Here is a 22,734-nt window from a genome sequence, read left to right as displayed (position 1 = left end):
CCCACTAATAACTTGTACTCTCTTTACAAACATCTTTTGCTTATAATGTATCTTAAGCTTTTTTAAGTATCGTATGTAGTAATCTTCTCATACTTGGAGCTTTTCTCCCCGGGCCTCTACTGAAAATGGATATGTATCCCGCTAGACTAGCCCGGTCAACAAATATAAAATAAATAAATAAGTAGTTTGTCAAATAGACCTGCTTTACTGGAGTGAGGAATGCCATCTGGGAAGTTGTGTTAAAGCCTGCTCCCAGGAATACAATTTTTTGATTGGGCACCATTTGTGAGTTATTTTCGTTGAGGTGTACCTCAGTGAAGTTAGGAGTCTTTTTATAAATGCCAGGTCTTGAAGTAGCAATTTCTGACCGTCTGACTGAATGAGGCAATCACCCAAGTATGGGTAAATGTGAATAATTCTCTGCCTGCAGTATGCAACGGCTGGAGCCAGGCACTTTGTGAATACACTGAGCGCAGTAGATAAGCCAAAAGTGCACAGAACTGATAGTGCATAGAACCTGTCCTGAAACATAGATATTTCCTGCAAGACTCCCTTATGGGGATGTGGAGATAAGCTTCTTTTAAGTCTAGGGTGACTAACCAGGCATCCTTGGCTAGCATAGGAAGAAGCTGTTGCAGTGTAAGCATTTTGAATTTTGGGACCACTAGAAAGGTATTGAGAACTGATAGATCCAGGATAGTGCACCAACAGCTCTCTTTTCTGGGCACCAGGAACAGTCTGGAGTAGAAACCCTATCCCCTTTGCCTGGAACAGATTAAATAGCCCTGATAGTGAGAAGGGAAAGTACTTGTTTTTGAGCCTCTGGGCACTGGTTTGGAGGAAGGTCTGGCAACCCACTTGGGGTTGGCAGTGAATGAAAGAAGAATCTGTATCCCTGGGATACAATGTTTAGAACCCATCAATCCTGAGTAATGGACATCCAGTTTTTTGCATGAAGGGCAAGATTTCCTCCTAGGGGTTGCAAGTACTTTGGCATAGCTGGGAAGGATAACTGAAGTCATTGTGGACTTTTTCCATAAGGGGGGCGGCTTACGACTACCTGTTTTTGAGGTGGGAGCACTCCATTGTTTAGACCTCTGCATACCCTGAGACTGTGGTCTTTGTGGTCTGTTTCCCCTGGGTTTGGACTGAGAAGGCCTAGGAGGGACTGGAAAGGACCAGTTTTTAGAAGGCCAATGCCTACTGAATCTAGGTGACTGCACCTGTAAGAAATCTTTGACAGTTTGCATAGATTTAGCTTTTTCCTCCATCTTTTTAAGAAATTCTTCTGCTCTGGTGCCAAACAAACAGTCTTGATTTAATGGAGCATCTAATAATTTTGCTTTGACATGGTCTGGCAGATTTGTTCCTTCAGCCAAGCATGCCTTCTCAGTACAGACCCAGTGACTGCAGCCCTGGAAGAGGATTCTAAGGCATCAAAACCACACTGCAAAGTAGGTTTACTAACTTGTTTTGCAGAATGCATTAACTCTTGTAAATCTTTATTTTCTGCACAATCTGAAAGTAACACCATTTTTTGTTTAATTGGTTCCATAATATGTTGCTGGTAACTTCAACATGTGAAACTGGCAATTCAAGGCCCTGATGGCAAGAGTTGCAGAGGTATATACCTTCTTACCCCATCTGTCTAAACCTCTTCATTCCCTGTCTGAAGGGGTAAGTTTTTTGCCTGTAGTAGCCTTAATGCCTTTAGGTCCCTGGGAAATGGTCTCTGGATCCGCAGTAGGATTCTTAGAGAAATTTGTGACAGCCAGGTATGGTTTTCCTGGGGCCCGTGTTTAAGTGTCAGGAGTAAGACTGGATTCCATGAAGACATCATCTACAATATCCAGGACAGGAGGTATAGCTAGAGGCCTGTGCTGAGGCAAATCTAAAAATTCTCTAAGTCGCTTTTTGGACTGACCATAGTCCTGGCATTCCCAGCGGAAATGCTCTCAAAGTATGCAAGGTTTCACCAAAAGAAAAATCCTCTGGAGGGGAGGCAGAGGGAATGGGTTCCTCTGCAACTGAATCCTCATAGGTTGATAAGGGTATGCCCTGGTAATCAGAAGGGTCAGAGTCATCAGACTCCTGGTCTGTAGAATCAGAAGGAAATTCAATTCTTTGTCTTTTAGCAGGGGAAGGCTGGATTCCCCTAATTATAGTAATAAGGTCTTCAGCCATTCTAAGCATTTGTTTTTGTGGCATGGGAGCTTGAGCATGCGCTGTCGTTGGTTTTCTAGGTGTAGTGCAAACTCTGGGCCTGAGAAACTTGGTAGTTTTAGCTAAAAATGAAGTTGGTTTAATAGGAACATCGTTAGGTCGGAATACACCCTCAGAAGCCGGTGCCTGCACAGCGGCTCTGGACCCATCCAAGGTAGAGACATCCACAGGTTCCATAGTCCAAGAAGCAACTCGCGGCATACTGGACTCCGAATGGGTCTCAGCAGAGGCCTGCGAATCTGTAGAAGTGGTCATCAGGGGGCTGCAAAGGCAACGCACTGAGTTCCGGTGGACTGGCGACTAACTTAACGGAAGCGCCGTCGGCAGTTTTGGACCTATGCGGTCTGTCTTTATCCTTATGTTTTTCTGAAGATCGGTAGTGGGATGGCTTATCCAAGCCATTTCGGAATACAGAGAATGAGCGCGACAGAAATTAGCAACGAAGACAGCCCAAAAACGAAGAGTTAGGTTAAGGCACAAAATCAACAGTGAGGGACATCATGGTCTGGGCCTAAACAGGTGATGCAGTAAGAATGAAAATCTCTGTGAGATATTTGCTTCCCACAGGCAAGACAATTGTTAACTTTTTCTGACTTCGATTAGAGTCAAGAAAAAAGGATCCCCAACGGGGTACTTTGCTTTAGAAGACTTCAAGTTTGAAACTAGAAAAATGGAAATTTCAGGCAGCGGCCGACTGGCACTTGCGAACTGCTTCTGCTTCGGGCTCCTCCCTGGCAAGAAAGACTGACGTAATGGCATCTGCTGCATGTTTTATACCCCTGATGACTTGACGTCATGGAAGAGGTGACAGCATCCGATGCACAAATCCCAAGAATCTGGTATTCGGGCTGACTGAGGCTACCTGCATGCAGATAACCCAAGTGTGATGACTGCAACAGTGAAACACAAAACATCTGCTTGATGAGAGGGTGTGAGAAGAGAGGTGGCTCAGTGCTGTAATATGCAGAGATGGCAGAGGCATGGATTTTAATGGAACAGAAGAAAAAGCCCCGTAGGTCTGCTAGGTAATCCAGGATGAGAGGCAAGGATGGCTGTGCTGGTTCAACTCCTTTAGTCTGGATCCAGAAACAATACCATTTCCACTTGTCAGCATAGGATTTTCTAGTACTGGGTCATCTGGGTTCACGGTTAACATCCAGGACCTGCTTGCTTAGGCTGGCCACTGGATGAGAAGTCAAGGAATAAGCCAGGCTTGCCAGGTTCAGGGTGTGCAACTGTGGATGCAGGAACTCTCTCTCCTGCTGAGTCAGGAGAGTTGGAATTTAAGGGAGGTGCCATAGAGGCAACTGAGACAGACTGCGCAGTAATGGGTACCAGTGCTGGCGTGGCCAGTCTGGGGCAATCAGGATTGCCCTTGGTCTCTCCTCCTTTACTTTGAGTAGTACTGTGGTAAGAAGAGGAAAGGGGGGGATACATAGATTGAGAGGTTTTCCCAGTGGAAGGACAGGGCATCCACTTTCCAGGCTTTGGTGTGAGGTTTCCTGGTGCAGAAGTTGCTGAGCTGGTGGTTGTAGGGGAGGTAAATAGGTCTACCTTTGGGGTACCACATTCCTGAGTCACAAGGCTGAAGGTGTTGTGGTTTAATTGCCACTCGTGTGGGTCTAGGAGATATCTGCTTAAGTTGTCTGCCAGAGAGTTTTGGTTGCCTGGCAGGAATTGGGCTTGCAGGTAAATATGCATGGCTGAGGCCATGTTCCAAACAGTCATGGCTAGCCTGCAAAATGGGTTCCCCCCTGCTTGTTAATGTACCATATCACTGTGGTGTTCTCGGTTTTGATTAGAACAGGCCCCGGAGAGGTTAGGGATCTGAAAGTTGTTAGAGCTTGCTTAACAGCTGGCATCTCTTTCTGGCTGACGTGCAGATGAATATGATTTGGGCTCCAGTGGCCCTGAATGCACCTGCCATCCAGATGTGCACCCCAGGCATAGTCTGATGCATCTGTGGTTAGGGTCTGGGCAGCATGGGGTTGTGTAAAGGGAAGTCACTTGTGGTTGCATGCTGCTGCCCACCAAAGGAACTCTTTCCTTAGACAAGGTATCATAGGTATGATGGTTTTCAGGTCCTTAGAATGTTGCCACCAAAGATTTTTTAAGTACCACTGAAGTTTCCTCGTATGCAGTCTGGCACATGGAATTAGTAGAATGCAGGACACCATGAACCCTAGAGCTTGCAGGATTTTCCTTGCGGATAACTGGGTTCTGGTGGCCATTTGAGAGAAGTAGCCTGTTAGATCTAATGTATGAACCTATGAACCTAGATAGTCTTGTTTTTCTGGAGTAAGGAATGCCATCTGGGATGCTGTGTCCAAGCTTGCACCCAGGAATACAATTTTATTTTTACTGGGGACTACTTTGGATTTCTTTTCGTTGATAGTGTATCCCAATGAGGTTAGAAGGTCCTTTACAAATATCAGGTGCTACAAAAGCTTTTCCTGACTGTCTGCCTGAATCAGGCAGTCATCCAAGTAGGGGTAAATTTGAATATTTCTTTGTCTGCAAAAGGCAATGGCTGGAGCCAGACATTTTGTGAAAACTCTGGGAGCAGTGGATAAGCCAAAGGGAAGTGCAGAGAACTGCTAATGCATAGATCCTGCCCTGAAACGTAGATATTTCCTGCAGGAGTCCCTGACTGGGATATGCAGATAGGACTCCTTTAGGTCTAGGGTGGCTAACCAGGCATCTTTGGACAGCACAGGAAGAAGCTGCTGTAGGGTGAGCATTTTGAATTTTGGTACCACCAGGAAGTTGTTCAGAATGGATAGATCTAAGATTGGGCGCCAGATACCCTCTTTTCTGGGTACCAGGAAAAGTCTGGAATAAAAACCTAGGCTTATCTGTTCTGCAAGAACAGGATGAATTGCCCTTATGGAGAGCAGTGACTGAACTTGGTTTTGTGCCTCTGCCCACTGGTTTGGAGGAAGATCTGGGAACCCTTTTGGGGTTGGCAGCATGTGGAAATAAAATTTGTACCCCTGAGATACTATTTTGTGGTCCCATCGATCACTGGTGATGGAGGCCCAGTGTTTTGCATGGTAGGCAAGTGTACCTCCTAGGGGCACAAGCAATAGGGCGGAGGTGAGTGGAGGAGTTGAAAAGTCATTGTGAATTCATTCCATAAGGGGGTGGCTTAGCACTCCCTGTTTCAGAAGTGGAAGTACTGCATTGCTTAGATCTCTGCATTCCCTAAGACTGCTGTCCAGGGGTCTGCTTCCCCTAGGTCTAGTCCGAGGTGGCCTTGAAGGGGCTGGAAAGGACCAATGTTTTGAGGGGCAATGCCTACTGAATCTTGGAGGCTGTACTTGCAAAAAATCTTTGACTGCATAGACTTAGCTTTTTCTTCCATGAAAAAATCATCCACAACATCCAGGACAGGGGGTACAGCTAAAGGTCTGTGCTGAGGTAACTTGTGTTGAGGTAACTAAAAATTCTCGGAGTTTCTTTTTGACTGAGGATACTCTTGGCATTCCCAGTGGAAATGCTCTCAAAGTATGCAATGTTTCACCAAAAGAAAAATCCGCTGGAGGGGAGGCAGAGGGAATGGATTCCTTTGCATCTGAATCCTCACAGGCGGATAAGGGCATATCTTCATAATCAGAAATGTCAGAGTCATCGGACTCCTGGTCTGCAGAATATGAAGGGGACTGGGATTTTTTCTCTCTTTGCAGGGAAAGGCTGACTTCCCCTAATCAGTGTAATAAGGTCTTCAGCCACTCTAAGCATTTCTTTTTGTGGCATGGGAGCACGTGCTTTGGTCTTCAGTTTTCTAAGCATAGTGCGTACTCTGGGCCTAAGAAACTCAGCAGTTTTGGTTAGAAATGAAGTCGTCTGTTTAATTAGAACATCGGCAGAGCAAAGTACTGCCTCAGAAGCCGGTGCCTGCACAGCGGCTCCATAACCATCTAAAGTAGAGACATGCGCAGGTTCCATAGTCGAAGAAGCATCTTGCGGCATACCGGACCCCGAATGGGTCTCAGCAGAGGCCTGCAAATCCAATGAAGTGGGCATCGGGGCGGCAAAGGCGCCTCACTGAGTACAGGTAAACTGGTGACTAGCTTAACAGAAGCGTCGGCAGTTTTGGACCTATGCGGTTTGTCTGTCTTTATCCTTACGTTTTTTCGGAAAATCGATAGTCAGATGGCTTACCGAAGCCATTTCAGAATACGAAGATAGAGAGCAAAACAATTTGGTTACAGACAGCCCGACGACAAATGGCTCGGGTGCTAAACAAGGCACAAAACCGACAGCAAGGGATGTCGTTGTCTGGGCCTAAACAGGTGACGCAGTAATAATGAAAATCTCTGTGAGGTATTAGCTTTCCACAGGCAAGACTATTGTTAACTTTTTCTGACATCTGTTAGAGCAAGAAAAAAGGATCCCCAACGGGGTACTTGGCTTTAAAAGACTTCAGAATTATTCAATTCGAAAACGAACAGTTCAGGTAGCGGCCGACTGGCACTTGCGTCGGCTGCCTGTTTTTATATCCCTGACGACCTGACATCAGTCCTGGAGTGACAGCAACTGACGCAGAAATACTAAGTCTCTGGTATTCGGGCCGACTGAGGGCTACTTGCAGGCAGATAAGTGTGATGACTGCAACAGTGAAACACTAAGAACATAATAGGTTCTGGCAGTGTGCGCTGGCAGATTTAAAAAATTCCCTACAGAGTACTTTGTTAGATAAACTGGGTGAGAAAATGGCTGTAGCTAAGGAAACAACTCTCTTGATGTGGAACACAGGATCGGAATTACCTAGACGTGGTAAAGTTTAATTGTTGGCTGCCAAAAAAAACAATTACTGGTAAATGAAAGTCAGTCTAAACCAACTCCATTTGAAGTACTAATTATTATGAGAAAGAAAAGAACTGGAAGAGGGACCTTTAGAAAACAGAAGGAACAAATTACATAGAACAAATTACATAGAAAAAAATGCAACTTGTGGTTACAAAACATGCAGAATAATGTTCAGGAGGAGAAATTAGTTAAGTGAAGGCAAGAATTAATAAATGTATGTAATGTTGGACTGATGACTGTTACAAAGAAAGAAAAGATATTTGATGTATAATGCATGTAAATGGAAACATTTTAATATGGTTTGCTTTCTTTTCTGTAGTGTACGTTTGCCTAGGTCTTTAATACTTTAATAAAGATGCTAAAAGATAATTGTCCTCTTGGAAAGACCATGTGACTTTTGCATGTTAAGAATGAATTGCCCACTATTCAGTTACTAAACTGTATACTCTAATGATCTCTTTGCATCTCCTATACTGTCTCAGCCTGGATCAGGCAGTCATCCAGATAATGGTAGTTGTGAATGCCCTTATCTCTACACTGTGCTATCACTGATGCCAGGCAGTTTGTAAATGCCTTGCATATGATAGTGAAACCAAAGGACAAAGTAAGCTACTAAAATTCCCCTCCTACTGCCACAGACATCAAAGCACTTTCTGTACCCTTTAAATTAGGGACAAGCAGAGACAGGCATTTTTTATGTTCTACCATAACAAGGACACTAAGGTCTTAGCAAATTAATGTCTGCATATTTAAAATTATGAACCTTTTGGAACTTGTTTAGCTCTGCAGATACAAGATTGGTCTCCAGAATTAGCTCTTTGAGCACTTACATTTCCCAATTTGTGGGAACCTTCTTTATAGTACCTGGAGTAAGCATCAATATCAGAACTGGTGCAACTAGTTTTTCTTGGTCCTTTGGCACACAATGGATGCTTTGTGAGAACTGTAGTTCATAGTCCCTAGAGACAATATTTAGGGCCCACTGCTCCCATGTTGCACTGTGCCAATGCTGGCAGGAGGAGGCCAGTTGCCCCCCTACTTTGGGATTAAGGAATGTGGAGGTTGGATAAGGTAAGGGCCTGAATGCAGATTTTGGGGGAGGAAGAAGGCAAAAAAAAAAGTCACAGTTGCTCCATTTAGTTAGGGTGCCCTATATTTTCTGACAGGCCGCCTTATCTCTCTGTAGTTTACCCGTAACCAGACTTCTGCAAAAAGCAACTTTGTTTAGAAGGGCAGTTTCAATTATACTTGAGAAAGGAAGGATGGAATACTTATGTGACAGATTCTATGGTCTTCCCCTTACCCTAAAGCTTTTTGAAACTGTGTATGCCTGGGGTAAAAAGCTCAGATCACTGTGTAATGATTCATTAAGAATCTGTACTTTTACATTCTTGGACAGACTCAGTCCTCGGCCAGAAGTGCCTCCTTAACACAGAGCCCACAGCTGCAACTCTGGATGCCTTGCACAGCACCATACCCCCTTTTAAAGTCATGTTTCCCCAAATGAAGAGAGGTTTAGACCACATTCAGGAAAATCTTCTCAACTGCTTTGTCCAGTACTCCTTCCACAACCTTCCATGTACTGCACGAGAACATACCATCCTTTTCCTAAGCTTACCAGCAATCTATTTTCCCCATCAGCAATGACAGTTGCATCCTGGGGTTAATATAGATCCTCAAGTAGATTCCACTGACACTACCTGGACCTGCAATATTTTTGTAGTGGAATATGTGTGTGTGTGTGTGTGTGTGTGTGTGTGTGTGTGTGTGTGGTCCTTCACCCTACAGGATCAATAAGGTCTGATAGGGTTAAGAAGTTAGGAATCTAGTTCTAAGGAGGCAGCATCAAACACATCCAGAAGGGCCCCCTTAACGAGTGTACATCTACCTGCATAGGAAATCACAGTTTCATAAGTTCTGTAGTTCCTTTCTGGGAAGTCGAGGCCTTTTTTTTTTTTATTTATTGACTTTGACTGGTGTAGTCCAACTAGGCTGTGGTATCCTACTTCTTAGGGAAATCTGGGGAGAAAAGCTCCAGTTACAAAACAGTCAATTTTATACAAGAGAGAAAATGTAAATTTCAGTGTTATAATATGGATCTACAATACCTGTAAGGCACCTACATTACAGAAAATCTGCTGTCAGTAAAATAAAGCTACTACATACTAATACAAGAATACCTGGCATACACAGTGAGGATTAAATATTCAAATTACAACTTTTCATTTAAGGATAAGGAAATACAGCATAAATGTAGGACACGCGAGTAGTATGTATAGAGAATTAACGTTGTAGTGAAGCTGAGGTAGATGTTAAAGGTACTGGGAATGACAACTGGAATTTTGCTGGAGGAAAAAAAACTTGTCAGAAAGGCAAGTAAAAACAGTAGAAATGACAGTAAATGCAACGGTATAAAAGACAGTTGGAAATTTACATTGAGAATTTGCTGTGTTAAGGTTAATGTAGGAGTGTAAATGCCAGGGTGGTCTAGCCTGGGGAGGTGCAAGAGCAGAGCCAGGTGTTTTAAAAGTGTTTCACCATGCTTATTCTGGACAGTTTTGTTTGTTGTTGGATGGTGGTAAGGACAGAATTCCAGATTTTGGAGACATAACCTGAGTACAAGGGCAGACCAGCAGAAGTGTGAGATTTAGTCATGATTAATCAGGGACTGTCTACGAAGCGTAACGATTGTTCAAGAGTGTAAGGATCACCAAGGCTTGGAGTTCAAGACAGTTTTGAAGTTTGTAGATTATTAACGGTTACTAACTAGGTTAAACAAAGAGTGACAATCCTAGCAAAACTGTTTTAAGGCTAGGCAGTGGGTGGGACTTAGTATCTTGTTCAATTAGTGCAGATTGTTGTAATACATTGGTGTGGATGGGGACTGCATACAATGGTGAAGGTATGAAACACGCAGAGGCTTTTTTTTTTTTTTTGGAGGGGTATGGCTTGTTAAAAGTGTTTTCTACAATGCAGGTGTCTGATTTTTCTGTGGTTTTTCCTGACAGCTTGTTGTATCTGAATAAACATTAGGTGGCCATCTATAATGACAGAATGGCTTACTGTGGGACAAAGGGTAGATAGGAGCATTTGATGAGGTGACAGACATTTTTTGTACAGCACCCAGATTTTGATGTGAAAATCAATAATTTGGTTTTCATAGCATTCAGGAAGAGGGGAAACTACTGCAACAGGTTTTGATAAAAGGAAAATCTATTTGGGTCTTTTCCTGAAGTACTTGGAGGGACTTGGCTGTAGTTATCAGTGTAGTATCATCAGATTACTGAACGACAGCTGTCAGTAGGAGTGTAGAGATCATTAATAAAAAAGTGCTTAAGAGTATGGGGCTCAAGACTAAGCCTTTTGGCACTTTGGGATAAGCAAGAATGGTGACCGTTCTTTCTGCTATTTTCTGCCTGTAGCTTGTAAGAGCTTAGTGAAGATGGTCTATAGAGAAGGATATGAAAGGAAAAGAGTCAAAATCCTTAAATAAAACTAAGAATAGAGTTGAAACAGTTTCCAGAGTTCCTCCAAAGGTTGATATGAGTGAAATTAAGGAGTGCTGTGGTGGTGGTGGAAGTGGTTGTAGCCTGCAGCCAAGCTGGGAAGAGGAGAAAAAGTTATCTACTAAGTGTTTGTGATGTTGAGACCATATACACTTTTCAAGGATTTTTGATAATGGAGAATGAATGGCTATAGGGTGGTAATTACACTTTTCAGGAGAGTCTCCTCCTTTGTGTAAAGGAATTGGTGTATTTTTATAGATAATGGGTGCAACCTTTTCTTGGATAGATCTTACTATGAAAATGGAAAAAAGGGTACTTAAAGAGTCAGCAGCCATACTAATGTATTCTGTGGAAAGATTATCAGCAGCAAGTGTAGTGAGGTTTTAGCTTGTGAAGAATTTTTTTTTTTACAGTAGAGATGGAAACTGGGCTGATGCGGAAGACCAGAACTTTAGAGGATAGTTATGATGGGATGGGGTAATGGGGGGGGAGGGGCAGGTGGACAGTGGTTTATGAAGGAGGTGAATGAATGTACAAAGTGTGAATCGAGTAGGTAAGAAATAGATTCTGTATGGTTGGTGTCAAGTAAGGGTTGGTTGGGATGAGTAGTCGGGACTTTAACAATTTGTTAATGGAAGACCATTATTGTTTGGGGCTCTTGGTGTATACATCTTGGACTGCACTGTACTGCATTTCTTTATCATATCCAATTGACTTTTTTTTTGTGTGTGGCTGATGAGCTCTGAAGCTTTGAAGATTAGCCTGTTTTATTATGAAATGAGATTTCCAGCCATTGTCTTTGGTTCTTGTACGTTGTTTACTAATTTGTGTGAGCCAAGGGACAGGGATAAATTTGACTCTTGTCTGGACAGAGGTAACTAGCTTAATAAAGTGAGAAAGGTTTCATTAAAATATGTAACTGCTTCATCCAGACAGAGTTTTTAGTAGATGTCAAGTTAAAAGCGTTCAGTGTTTCTATTAATGTATTTTTGTTAGAGAGAGCTACTCTCTATGCTATCCTGGTGGTCCTACTGGGGGGATGAGCTGAAAGCCTTTTAAGAAAGACATGGAAGAAGTCACTCAGTTTTGTAAGGTACTAGGGGAGATCACTTTACATGGGTCAGATGTGAGGACCCAGTCTAGAAGAGATGATCATCTGGAGTGTTTGCTGTATTTGGTTGGAGAGGTAATGAGTTGTGTGAAGTTGCAAATATACATGACAGAGGCAGGGTTACAAGAAGAAATAGATTAGCAGTCAATACTTCTATCATCCAGGACGATTTTTTTTAGTTAATATTTGTGGCTAGCCAAGGCAGAAGGTCCTCTCAAGTTGAGCTGTTGGTGCCTGGAAGAATGTAAACACTGACAAAACATTTTTATGATCATTTTATTTTTTATGGCAGTAAGGAGCTGATGAAGGGAGGGCAGACTGGGTATAGTGTGGGTACCAGTCTCTTATTATGTGAAACTGTTAAGCTTCCTTTTTGTACGATTGTCTAGAAGCAGGATGTTATGGCCTGGGAGAAGTATTTCATCATTCTTAATATTAGGCTTTAGCCAGTTTCAGATACAACTTAAATACTGGGGTTATGCAGTGTAATCCAAGAATGTAACGTGTATATTTTTATTCCATATGCTTTGGTAGTTCATGTGCCACTGGAAGTGCGCTCACACCACAGAAAGGGCAGCTCTAAAGGATGGGTCTACTGGTGGCAAAATCAGAAACCAGTCTCCTCTTTCTTAGTGTCACAGGATAAAGACAAGGTATCTTGGATCTACAGTCTGGGTCCTTCACCTCATCAAAATTAGTAAGTTAAGAATTCCTCTCATGAGAAGCCTCTCTGGATCTTTGGGATGGAGGACCTCAGACATAGATGGCTGTGCTGCTGTAGTTTGCAAGCTATGTAAGAAATGCAGGAAATCACAAGCTAGCAGGACCCAGTAAAAAGAGAAGGCAGGGGTAGTCAGAAGGATAAATACCCCAGCCAGTAATAGCATGACACAGGTAGAAGCCTGCAACCCAGCAGGAATGCCAACTTTAGAACTGTGTGTTAGGGGTTGTAGGTTCCTGGAGGATATCCCTGGCCTTAGACCTTTTAGCATAGTGGATGTCTTCTTCAACCACAAACATGAGGATAGTGTTCTTTTCTTCCCTTGTCATACAATACAGTGATGTTCCTGAAAACACTTCCAAACTGTAAAAGGTGGAGTCTGAGAAATAAGGTTCATCAGGAGATATAGCATCCACCTAAGGTTCTTTACCAGATGTCTCAGACTAACAGATGTCAGGACAGGGTCTAGTTAAGCACCTCCACAGGAAAGATGTCGTCATACCATGGGTCCCTACTGAAGTAAACTAATTCAGAAGTTTCCCTCCTTCTCCCAAAGCTTCTCCTTTCATTTTTAAGGAGGTTATCTGCTGTACTAGCATGAGGGCCAGACGACATGGTTGCATTCTGCACAAAAAGTGATGGGTCTTTTGCTCAGTCAGGCCAGGATTGACTTCTGTTGCACTCAAAGTTTTGGCTTAACACCATGACAAGCCTGAAAACTGGAAAAATTGTGCTCTAAGCCAATATATTAACTTACTGTGAAATTAACATGTTTTTTCTAGGCACACTTGCTATGCTTGGTGGAAGTGCCCATGCCCTGCCCTATACATTCGTGCAGGTCAAATGTAACAAAGATGTCTACCAAAAAGCCAAGTAGATAAAACTACTCAACACTATGAAAAAACAAAAACGAACAGCTGTCTCCAACAGAGCACTTGTTTATTGGGTCTGACACCTAGACTGATGGATTAATGGACATTTTGCTCTGTACACACAGACAGAAGATTTTGCAGCAAAGCAAGGAGGAACTGAAAGTAGTGCAGAGATGAGTTTATACCAGTATGTGACAACCTCTACAGGGAATGTGATGACAGCCTGTCTAGAAAGGAAGGATGCAAAGCTCTGAAATTCTGGATGCTGGACTTCAGCCTGTAGCGGAGTCTCATAACTGGATGACTGCAACAGGGACCCACAGAAGGAAAATAATTATTCAAATACATTTGAACTCTGTCTGCCAAATGACAAAACTGTGCTACTGATTCAGAAATCTTGGATAATATGAGCAACAAGATCACTGGTGTAAATCAAAATCAAACTCTACTTTCTTGAGACTGGATAAATGGTTGTTGGCTACTACATAGCTTTTACTACTGGATTTGGTGCAAACAAAAAAAGGGGTCAGTAACAGAAGTCATCTTGTCAAACACCCTATATTAAATCTTGACAAGGAACCTACAAGCATCTATATGCAACTAATATTAGGCATAAAGGAAGGTTGCTGAAATAACACTGATTACATATTCCAGAAACCTAACATCTTTAAACAATTTTAAGACACAATGTATCCACAGCATCAAAGGCTTTAAAATAGATCAACTGCACAAAATGTCTGTTTAAAATGTCTGTCTGTCTGACTAAGCAGTAAAAGAGACTGAATAAAATTATTAATGCAGACTCTCTTCTGGAAAGAGTGCACTTAAATTGGTTAGGATGAGTAAGTGATGAATTGACATTTAATTCACAAGGCAGCACAGTGGCGGATAGACTTGCCTCCTCACAGCAAGAGGTTCCCTGGTTTGAGCCTCAGCAGGGATATCTGCTGTGTGGAGTCTGCATGTCCTCCCTGTGTTTGTGTGGATTTCATCCATGTGCTCAGGTTTCCTCCCACAATCAAAGACAAGTAGGAGGTAGACTGGACACTAAATCATAATGGTTAAGGTGTTTACCTTAAAAACACAACATGCAGGGTTTGATTCTCACATGGGGTAATTGGCTAGGCTTAAAATGGCCCACAAGGGTATAGTTAGCCTAGTACCAGTCAATGGACCTCTAAATTGGCCATGGGTGCAACTAAGGGTACGAGTGTGTGGTAATGGAAGAACAACCACAGCAGGGCTTCGCACTAGATGGTGTGAACCTTGGCTCTAGATGATTATCACTGCTGAAGTCACACCCCAAACCTATATAAAAAAGGGTTGGGGCTGGATTGATGGATTTAATTTATAAAATCATTCAACATTATGTATAAAATCCAGCTGGAGAGTTTATCTTCTGCCATTTATGGCAATCCTGATAGTCACCCAAGTACAGAAAATTTAATTATGGGGCTTGGCTTATTTTTCCATCTACACAAAGAGAAAAACTGCTTTCTGTCACAAAACACAAGACACTTTTACATATGTTTAACAGGATTCAGCTCCAAAATATGTCAACAGAAGAAAACAATTGGGCTCAGAGGGAAGCATGAAAAAATACAGGGGACAGGAACTTCTGTAGAAGTGATGAAATGGAACAGAGGACAGTACGAACCCAAAAAAAGGGGCTACATTAGAGGGTCCCCAATAACAGATCTTCCATATCCTCTAGCAAAAGACTTAATTATCAAACAACCGAGAAGAAAGGAACTGGATAAGAATTGGTTCCATTCTGTCTTTTACACCGATGTACAACTGACCATCAATGTGCCGACAGAAATAGAAGGGATGGCAGGTACTGCAGTTGAAATGCTCAAAATCTGTCAGTAAAAACAGAACCTGGTAATGATGTTCTGTACGTAGGGGAGTTGCAACCAACCACGACAAACAGTTTTCCTCCTTGCAATACAATTTGTCACAAAACAGCAGCAGCTATACAATCCTCTCTCTGCTTAACAGAGTTCACAAAAAAATCTATGGGCTTCAAATTACACCAGCTCAGAAAGCACCGTGAGTGAATACAAATAAAATGTAGTTAGAATTTAAAGAAGAAAATGTTAAAATATGCACTGAAGTCAAACGGTGATGAGAGATTTGGATTTTATTACTGAGTGTCTGCATGCACAAGCAGATACATAGACTATATAGTAATATACTGAACTCTGGACCAAATACATTTGACTATGCAACAATTTAATGAATTCTGGACTACTTAAAAGTTAGGTGTAAAATACAAGAGAATTTTGAAGGTCATCAGTAATTCAGGAACCATTAAGTATCAAATAAAACAAAAGGAAATCAAACACCAACAGTAACACAAAGAACATACTTCAAAGGAGGCAGAGATGGAGAAAGTTTGGTCCTTGGCTTTTTGGAACATATACGGACATACTCTTTCTTATTCACAGTCTCCACAAACTTCACATAAATTCGCTTGTATTTCGTTTTTGCATCTCCAAAATATCCAAGATACTGCAAAGATAAAAAAAATATATATATTTATGTCTTTCAGTCAATCTTACCATTAAAACATCAAATCCAATAAAGCAAAGGATTTGATCTAGGTTAGCAAACAGAAAATTCTTAAAGCCTGTTTTAATTCTGAACATTACACATCTAATGTATATTTCATATTTTTCTTTCTTCCAAAATGTAGTCAAACACTAGATATGGTTAATGGATCATAATCCATTTTAACAACATGACACTGCATACATATACAAATTTAAAATGTCAACTCTTACTATTTTTATTATAGATATATGAAGTCAGCATTCCTAATTCTGTTTACTTTTACAGTATTTAAGCCTTTATCAAGCAATAGCATCTACAACAGGCCAAGACTGCACAACAATCTGGTGTCATACCATTCGGTTCAGAAAAAGACAGATTAAGAGGCTACTGTAAAACTTGCATGCTCAGTTCAACTGCTTTTGGAAAACAACTTGGCCTCAATTAAAAAAAAAAATGGTGGTAGACCACAATTAAAATATACGTAAGAAGGCAGAAACAAATGGACACATCTACATCAATTATTTTTCAGTCTGCAATGCCATGTGGGTCTAATAACAGAGCTACAGACAAACAGGGAAATTCATTAAAGCAGACACAATTTTTTTGTGTGTATATGCACTGTGCCTCAATGCGTACATGAGCATGAATGGTTTTAGATTCATTAAGTGCCGTTTAGCTGTTCACAAGCATGCACAAACAAGGAAAGCTCTGTGTAATGCAAATTACCTCATAAGCAGGTGAATCTTATGAAAATGACTCAGGTGGACCGATCTAACAAACAGAAAGGCATCGGAGTACACCTTGTGTCCGTGTCCATAGTGTACGTGGCAATTTTCCACTTAGAGTGTACACAGAAAGAAGGGGATATAAAAGTCCACAAACATGGACATAACTCCCCTGAAATGGTTAGATCACATACACTGATGTGTGAAAAATGCACTGTGGACGTCTGAAAATTAGAAGTTATGTACCTACCATAACGTTCCATGTTAGTTGTCTTCTCTCGCCTTCTTTCTTGCTGGATGGGTTCGGAGCCGATCCTCGGCTCTGACTCGGCACTTGCTTTAGCTCGAGAACTTCTTTTACCAGCTCGAGGCAACCCTATATCCCATGATGCAAGGCGGAACTACCTCAGATCTCGTTTGCCGCTTAGCGAAAGAGGTCTCCTTTACCAGCTGAGGTAAGTTTTTCTTAGTCAAATAAGAAAAAGAGTATTTAGGGGTTTATTTTTCCCTTTTAGTGTTAGTGTAGTCTGTAGTTAATACAGCCCACCCTATTCCCTTGTTTTCTAACTTTTTATAATAATTAATCTAAAGTTTTTTTAGTCAGGCCTAGTTCCCCATTAGTTATTCCCTTCCTGTGTGTGTTTGTGTAAGGGATTAATTTGTGTGTTTGTTGGGATTGTTGTGTCCTTTCCTCCTAGGATGTCAAAGGAAGGCAAGGTCTCAGGCTTCAAGAAGTGTGACCAGTGCTGTCAGAAAATGTCTCTGACAGACGGTCACACTTCTTGTGTTTATTGCCTGGGGCCTTTGCACCTGCAGGACTCCTGTGCTTTGTGTCATGCTTTTAGCCAGAGAGTCCTGCAGGAAAGGAGGAATAAACTCATCCTCCGAGGCTTACTTAAGCCAGAAGGTTCTCCTCCTAAATCAGGGTCAGGAAAACCTCATAAGCCACCGAAGGCTCAGGCTACAGTGTCCAAGCCTCCTCCGGTGGCTCCGGCTCCGTCGGAGCCGACATCGGCTCCGGCTGGAGCCGATATATCTTCTGTTCAAGTAGTGGGTTCGGTGCCGGCCGGCTCCGATACCCTGACTACTGTGGCCTTGTCGGCTCCGGCTGGAGCAGACACTTTATCCAGCATCGGAGCCGAGATATCCTCGGCTCCATCTGGAGTTCAAGGGACTTCGGCTCCGATGGCTTCGACCCGTAAGAGATCCCGGTCCCCTTCTATATTGAGTATCCACTCGGCTCCGGGGTCTCCTCTTTTGTCGGAGCGGAGCCATCGGAGCCGATCTTCGAGATCTTCCAGGCTGTCTGACCACGACTTGGAGAGGGTGGTAAGCAGGCTGTTGAAGTCTCAGGCACTGGCCCAAATGCTCCATAGCCCATCTCATCAGACTTCGGCTATAGCCCCAATCCTTGAACTTCCTCCTCCGACTCCACACCAGAGTTCGGAGCCGGAGCTTCTCGGGACAGCGACTGTTTCGATGCCGGAGCCGATACATCCTTCGGCTCTGTCGTCCTCGGCTCCGATCTCCTCCTTGAGACCTTCTTTGGAGGGATCCGGACGTCGGGTTTCCACTGTCGGCTCCGAGGGGGCTAGTGGCATCGGACCCTTGTCCGACCCCGCTCTCCCTCTCGGGGCTTCGGCTTTGGTAAGCTCGGCGCCGACATCGGCCTCGGAGCCTTCTCTTTCTTTGGAGCCGGTCATTCCTGTTTCTTCGGAGCGGGGATGTTCCGGCCTCCCGGGGAGAGGAGCCTTTGAGGTGATGAGGAGTGTCCTGGCCTCTGAGCCTGGTCAACGGTCCATCCCTCTAGCTCCTCCCCCCTCAGTGCCTGCAGATGCCTCTTGCCAGCCTCTTGCTCACAGGCCCAGGGATCCATCGCCCCAGGTTTCCCCACTGGGAATTTCCTCCTCTTCCGAGGTTTCTCCTGATCCTGCAGGGGAACCCCCTCGGAAGAGGACGTGTAAGAGGAAACACACAGACTCCCCTGAGTCTACTACATCTGATACCGACTTATTAGTCTGGCTAACATTTTGACGGTGTTTAATTCTGCGCCTATAAAGGTGATAGACTGGCAAGGCAGCAGAGAAGATTTTTCGAAATTTACTGAAATTCCCAATTTCCTGCAAAGCCGTAGGGTGTAGTCTCTGGACTGAAGAAGCTGACACTTGGTGGTGGCGGAAAGGAGCCAGTCGTCCAAATAAGGAAACACCTGGAATCCTAGACGTCTCAGGTGAGCTGTGACCACTGCCATGCATTTGGTAAACACTCTGGGGGCTGAAGTGAGGCCAAAGGGCAGTGCTCTGAATTGGTAATGACTGGTCCCTAGCCGAAAGCTGAGAAACCTTCTGGAGCGTCTGTGAATCTTTATGTACACTGATGTGTGAAAAATGCACTGTGGACGTCTGAAAATGCAATGTAACATGTAAAAAAAAAATGTTTTTTTAAAATGGTTTTGGCATGTTTGCTCTGTGCTCTGCGGTGCGTAAACATGCCTAATTGAAAAATAAAAAGAATAAAAAGCATTTTATAATATTTGTCAGAAATGTATTATAGTTCATTGTGTCGGGTCTGTACAATGGTGCTTTGGTGGTGTTGCTAGGTCATACGGCTATGAACAGTGTACTTACCAGGCTGTCAGCACAGATATGTACGCAAATGTGGTAAATTTGTTGACTCGATAAAAAGAGTAACCGTCTCTGCAGATCCTTTTGTGTAGGCTTCTACACCATGATGATATTTCCACTGGATGTGGATGCCCACAGGAGGATGTTTCCCACTAGTTTTAAGAATTTTTTTAATTCCCGGTGCATGTGTCTGTGTGGCACGCCACACAGCTGAACGTGTTTGCAGAAAAGACCACCCAGGTCACAGTGATAATTTAAGTAGCAAGTAATTAAAACCAGATATATTCAATTATTGACTGACTTTTGTATGAGCCATGCTGCGTGGCGCACAGCACCACACCATGCAATAAAGTAGAGCCAGTAAATAATGTTGATTAGAATCTAGGCAAGGTGAAATGCATAATTAGCCAATCTCACATGCTGGACCTACAGCAGACCTGTATAAAGTATGCATACATCCTACAATCTGATTTTCCCACAATACTCTGGACCACTGGAGTACAGACTTGGGGATTTTAACTGAGATAATGCTAGGGGCTGCTCCAGGTCTGCTACATCTGTATGTGCTAGATTGCTGTTGTCTATGCTGCTGACAACAGTCCTAGATTAAGGAGAAGAGTGTTGAGGCCCAGGGTAACCTTCCAGGAGCTACATAAGATGGAGATTTTAGAGCACTACAGGGTGGACAGGGAGTTATTACAAGAACTCACGGAGCTCTGCCACCCTCAACTCAAACACAGGGGGAACCCATCCCAGTGGAAACAAAGGTATGTGTAGCCTTTAGGATACTAGCTACAGGTACATTTCAAAGACCAACTGGGGACATGATACGGATTGTCACAGGCATCTGATCAACTGACCAACTGGGGACATGATACGGATTGTCACAGGCATCTGATCAAGGATGTACCACTATTTCCTGGATGCTATGCTATAACATGCCAGTGAGCACATACCTTTTCCAGTCTCCCATGAGGCAAGAGCCAGCAATATGCAACAGTTCTACTGTGTAGCACACTACCTTGAGGTACTGGATGCCATAGACTGTACCCATGCACACATCAAGGCTCCACCTAGAGAGCACGTTAGAATTTATGTTAACCGCAAGGGGTACCACTCTATCATCTGCCAGGGCATGTGCAATGCCCAGGGGATTATCCTGAATGTGTGTGCTGGCAGCCCTGTTATCACGACTCCCATATCTGGCACACATCACAGCTGTACCACGTTTGCTAGGGGGGACTTCCCACATGTCCATTTACTGGGGGATGCTTGCTACGCCCTGGAACCGTGGATGAGGACATCCATCAGAAATGCAAACATCCACAAAGGAATGCGGTAATTAAGTACACGCACAAACTAGGATCATCACTGACTGTGTGTTTGGGCTACTGAAATCACAGTTCCAGTGCCTAGATATATCTGGTAGGGCCCTGCAATACTACACAACATGATCCTGCAGAAAAAGCTGCAGCAGGATCAACAAATGGACAGTATACACAGCCCCCCACCAGTACCTAGATCACCATAGCCATAGGAAGACTCGGAAGAGGAACCCCCTGCTAATATCCCTGTAGGCAGACATAGGCATGCTCAGTACAACCTGGCTTTGGCTAAGAGACAACACATAGCACATTCACCAACAAACTAGGGCCCCTAGGGTCTGACAACTTAACTCCTACTCACATACAGAACTTAAAAATGATGACAGGCAACTCTCACATCCTGTACCTACTCATGTATTGGCTGTGTACTACCTGCATCAGACAGAGTCGGTCCTGAACTACATTTGTATAAGCTGCTGCATTTGTAATGGAAGTCCGTAACCAACAGTCCTCATAAGGATTATTATAAGCAATATTCTAACCAAAACAACCTACTTCAAACAATATGCAAAAACGTTTCTTAATCCTTATCTTACTATGTCAACTATCTGAATCCAAGATAACCACCTTAGAATATCTCAACATGCCCTATCATGTAAATTCTTTGACTAGTCTTCTCTTAGTAAGTATTTTAGTAATTCAGCTTAACTGTTATACTCCAGCCTAAATTAGAATCTGTATGTATAACTTTTTCCTGCTTTCATGTTATTCTTGTTAATGTAATATGTTTTGTAACTGTTACTAGTCTTATATGTTCGGAGCTTTTCTCCACGGGCCTCCACTGAAAATGGACCCAGTCCAGCTGGATTTTCCCAGTTAACAAATGTAAAATAAATAGGGCATTTTATGTATGGATCTGGTACATTATGCAAGTAAATACAGTGGACTACTTGGACAGCAATTACATCCACATGGGACAACAGATACCCATTCTACTACCTTGTTTTCAGGAGTATTCACTAGACCTCATGCAGTCATGTAGTCCTACTGCAACAGATTAATGGTACATCTGTCAAGGGAGATGTTAGACAGTGGGGTGACGGACTACTGTGTATCCCAGCAGAATATGTGGTGGTGTTCTACCATCCCCAACACAGCAATGTTCCTTTGCAACCGCTGTAACACAAACCCATCAATGGTATAAATCAGCATGCCAGGCAGTCTCAGGACAGCAACAGAAATTGATCATACATTCTTTAGCTTACTTATACACATGCATGCAGTTGATTGTGTGATGCATGATCACTGTCTGTCAAGCAGTTTGTGTGGCTCAAAGGACTAGGGCAATTAGGTGGTGGCGCTGATGGTTCTAATCTAGACGCAACCACTTATTTTGGATGTCACTTAGTATTACTTTTTGTTTTACAGACTGAGTCTGTGTGTAGTGTATTATTATTAACCTTTGTGACATACAAATTACATCACACAACTGAATAAAGTCGTTGCCATGTTCAGTGACATGCAGCAGTTCAGAAAAAAAAGTTATGTACTCAGCATAATGTTCCATCTGAGTAGTTGTACCTCATTTGTCTTCAACCTGTGGGTATTCGGATCCAGATCGGATCCGAGACAGCAGCTTCACCAGCATCTGATTCGAGCTCCAAGCTACTCCCCCTTACCCATAAATAACCCTACATCTCTTTCCTTCTCTCAGATCAAGTTTGCTGCACCATCAACCTAAGCCCGACCCAATTAGACCTTAACACAACAGGTTACATACAAACCTAACAAGTATGAACAGGAGAGTCCAAGAGGCGCCCTCTCCCACCTACCAGTGTAATAAACCATGGTAAGGTCAGGGGGAAGGAGGGAGGGTCGGTTGAAGACAAATGAAGTACAACTACTCAGATGGAACGTTATGGTGAGTACAAAACTTCTTTATCTGAAGTAGTTCACTTCATTTGCTCTTCAACCTGTGGGACAGAGTCACCAGCTACTAAACACCTGGGTGGCCCTCGTGGAAGGATATTCCAGAGCACTGTGGAGCCAAATGATGCTCTCCCTCTAGATATCATGTCCAGTTTATAGTGAGAAATAAAGATATGAGACGAGGACCAAGTAGCCGCAGAAAAATAATCATCCAGCGATGCCATGGACCTGGTAGAATGCACTTTTACTTGACCCGGAGGTGACATACCCTTGTCTTTATACACATGAAGGATACAATAAGAGATCCATCAAGCCAAAGTTTCCTTCGAG

The 22,734-nt window shown here is 43.1% G+C and overlaps 1 protein-coding gene across 1 annotated transcript in view; it reads right to left on the bottom strand.

Annotated features, from left to right (window-relative positions):
- The window catches only part of QSER1 (glutamine and serine rich 1), a gene marked incomplete at its 5' end in the record, with an annotated part of 2,529,639 nt that overhangs the window by 2,202,265 nt on the left and 304,640 nt on the right, over positions 1-22,734 (bottom strand). The window contains one exon of the mRNA XM_044059174.1: positions 15,617-15,759. Within this exon, the coding sequence (XP_043915109.1) occupies positions 15,617-15,759 (143 nt within the window). The remainder of the gene's footprint in view (positions 1-15,616; positions 15,760-22,734) is intronic.

This window comes from Protopterus annectens, chromosome 17.part0, assembly GCF_019279795.1.
Source record: "Protopterus annectens isolate FY-2018-M chromosome 17.part0, PAN1.0, whole genome shotgun sequence".
Classification (NCBI taxonomy): Eukaryota; Metazoa; Chordata; order Ceratodontiformes; family Protopteridae; genus Protopterus; species Protopterus annectens.
Note: the sequence above shows the minus strand (reverse complement) of the source record. Positions and strands in the feature narration are given on the sequence as shown.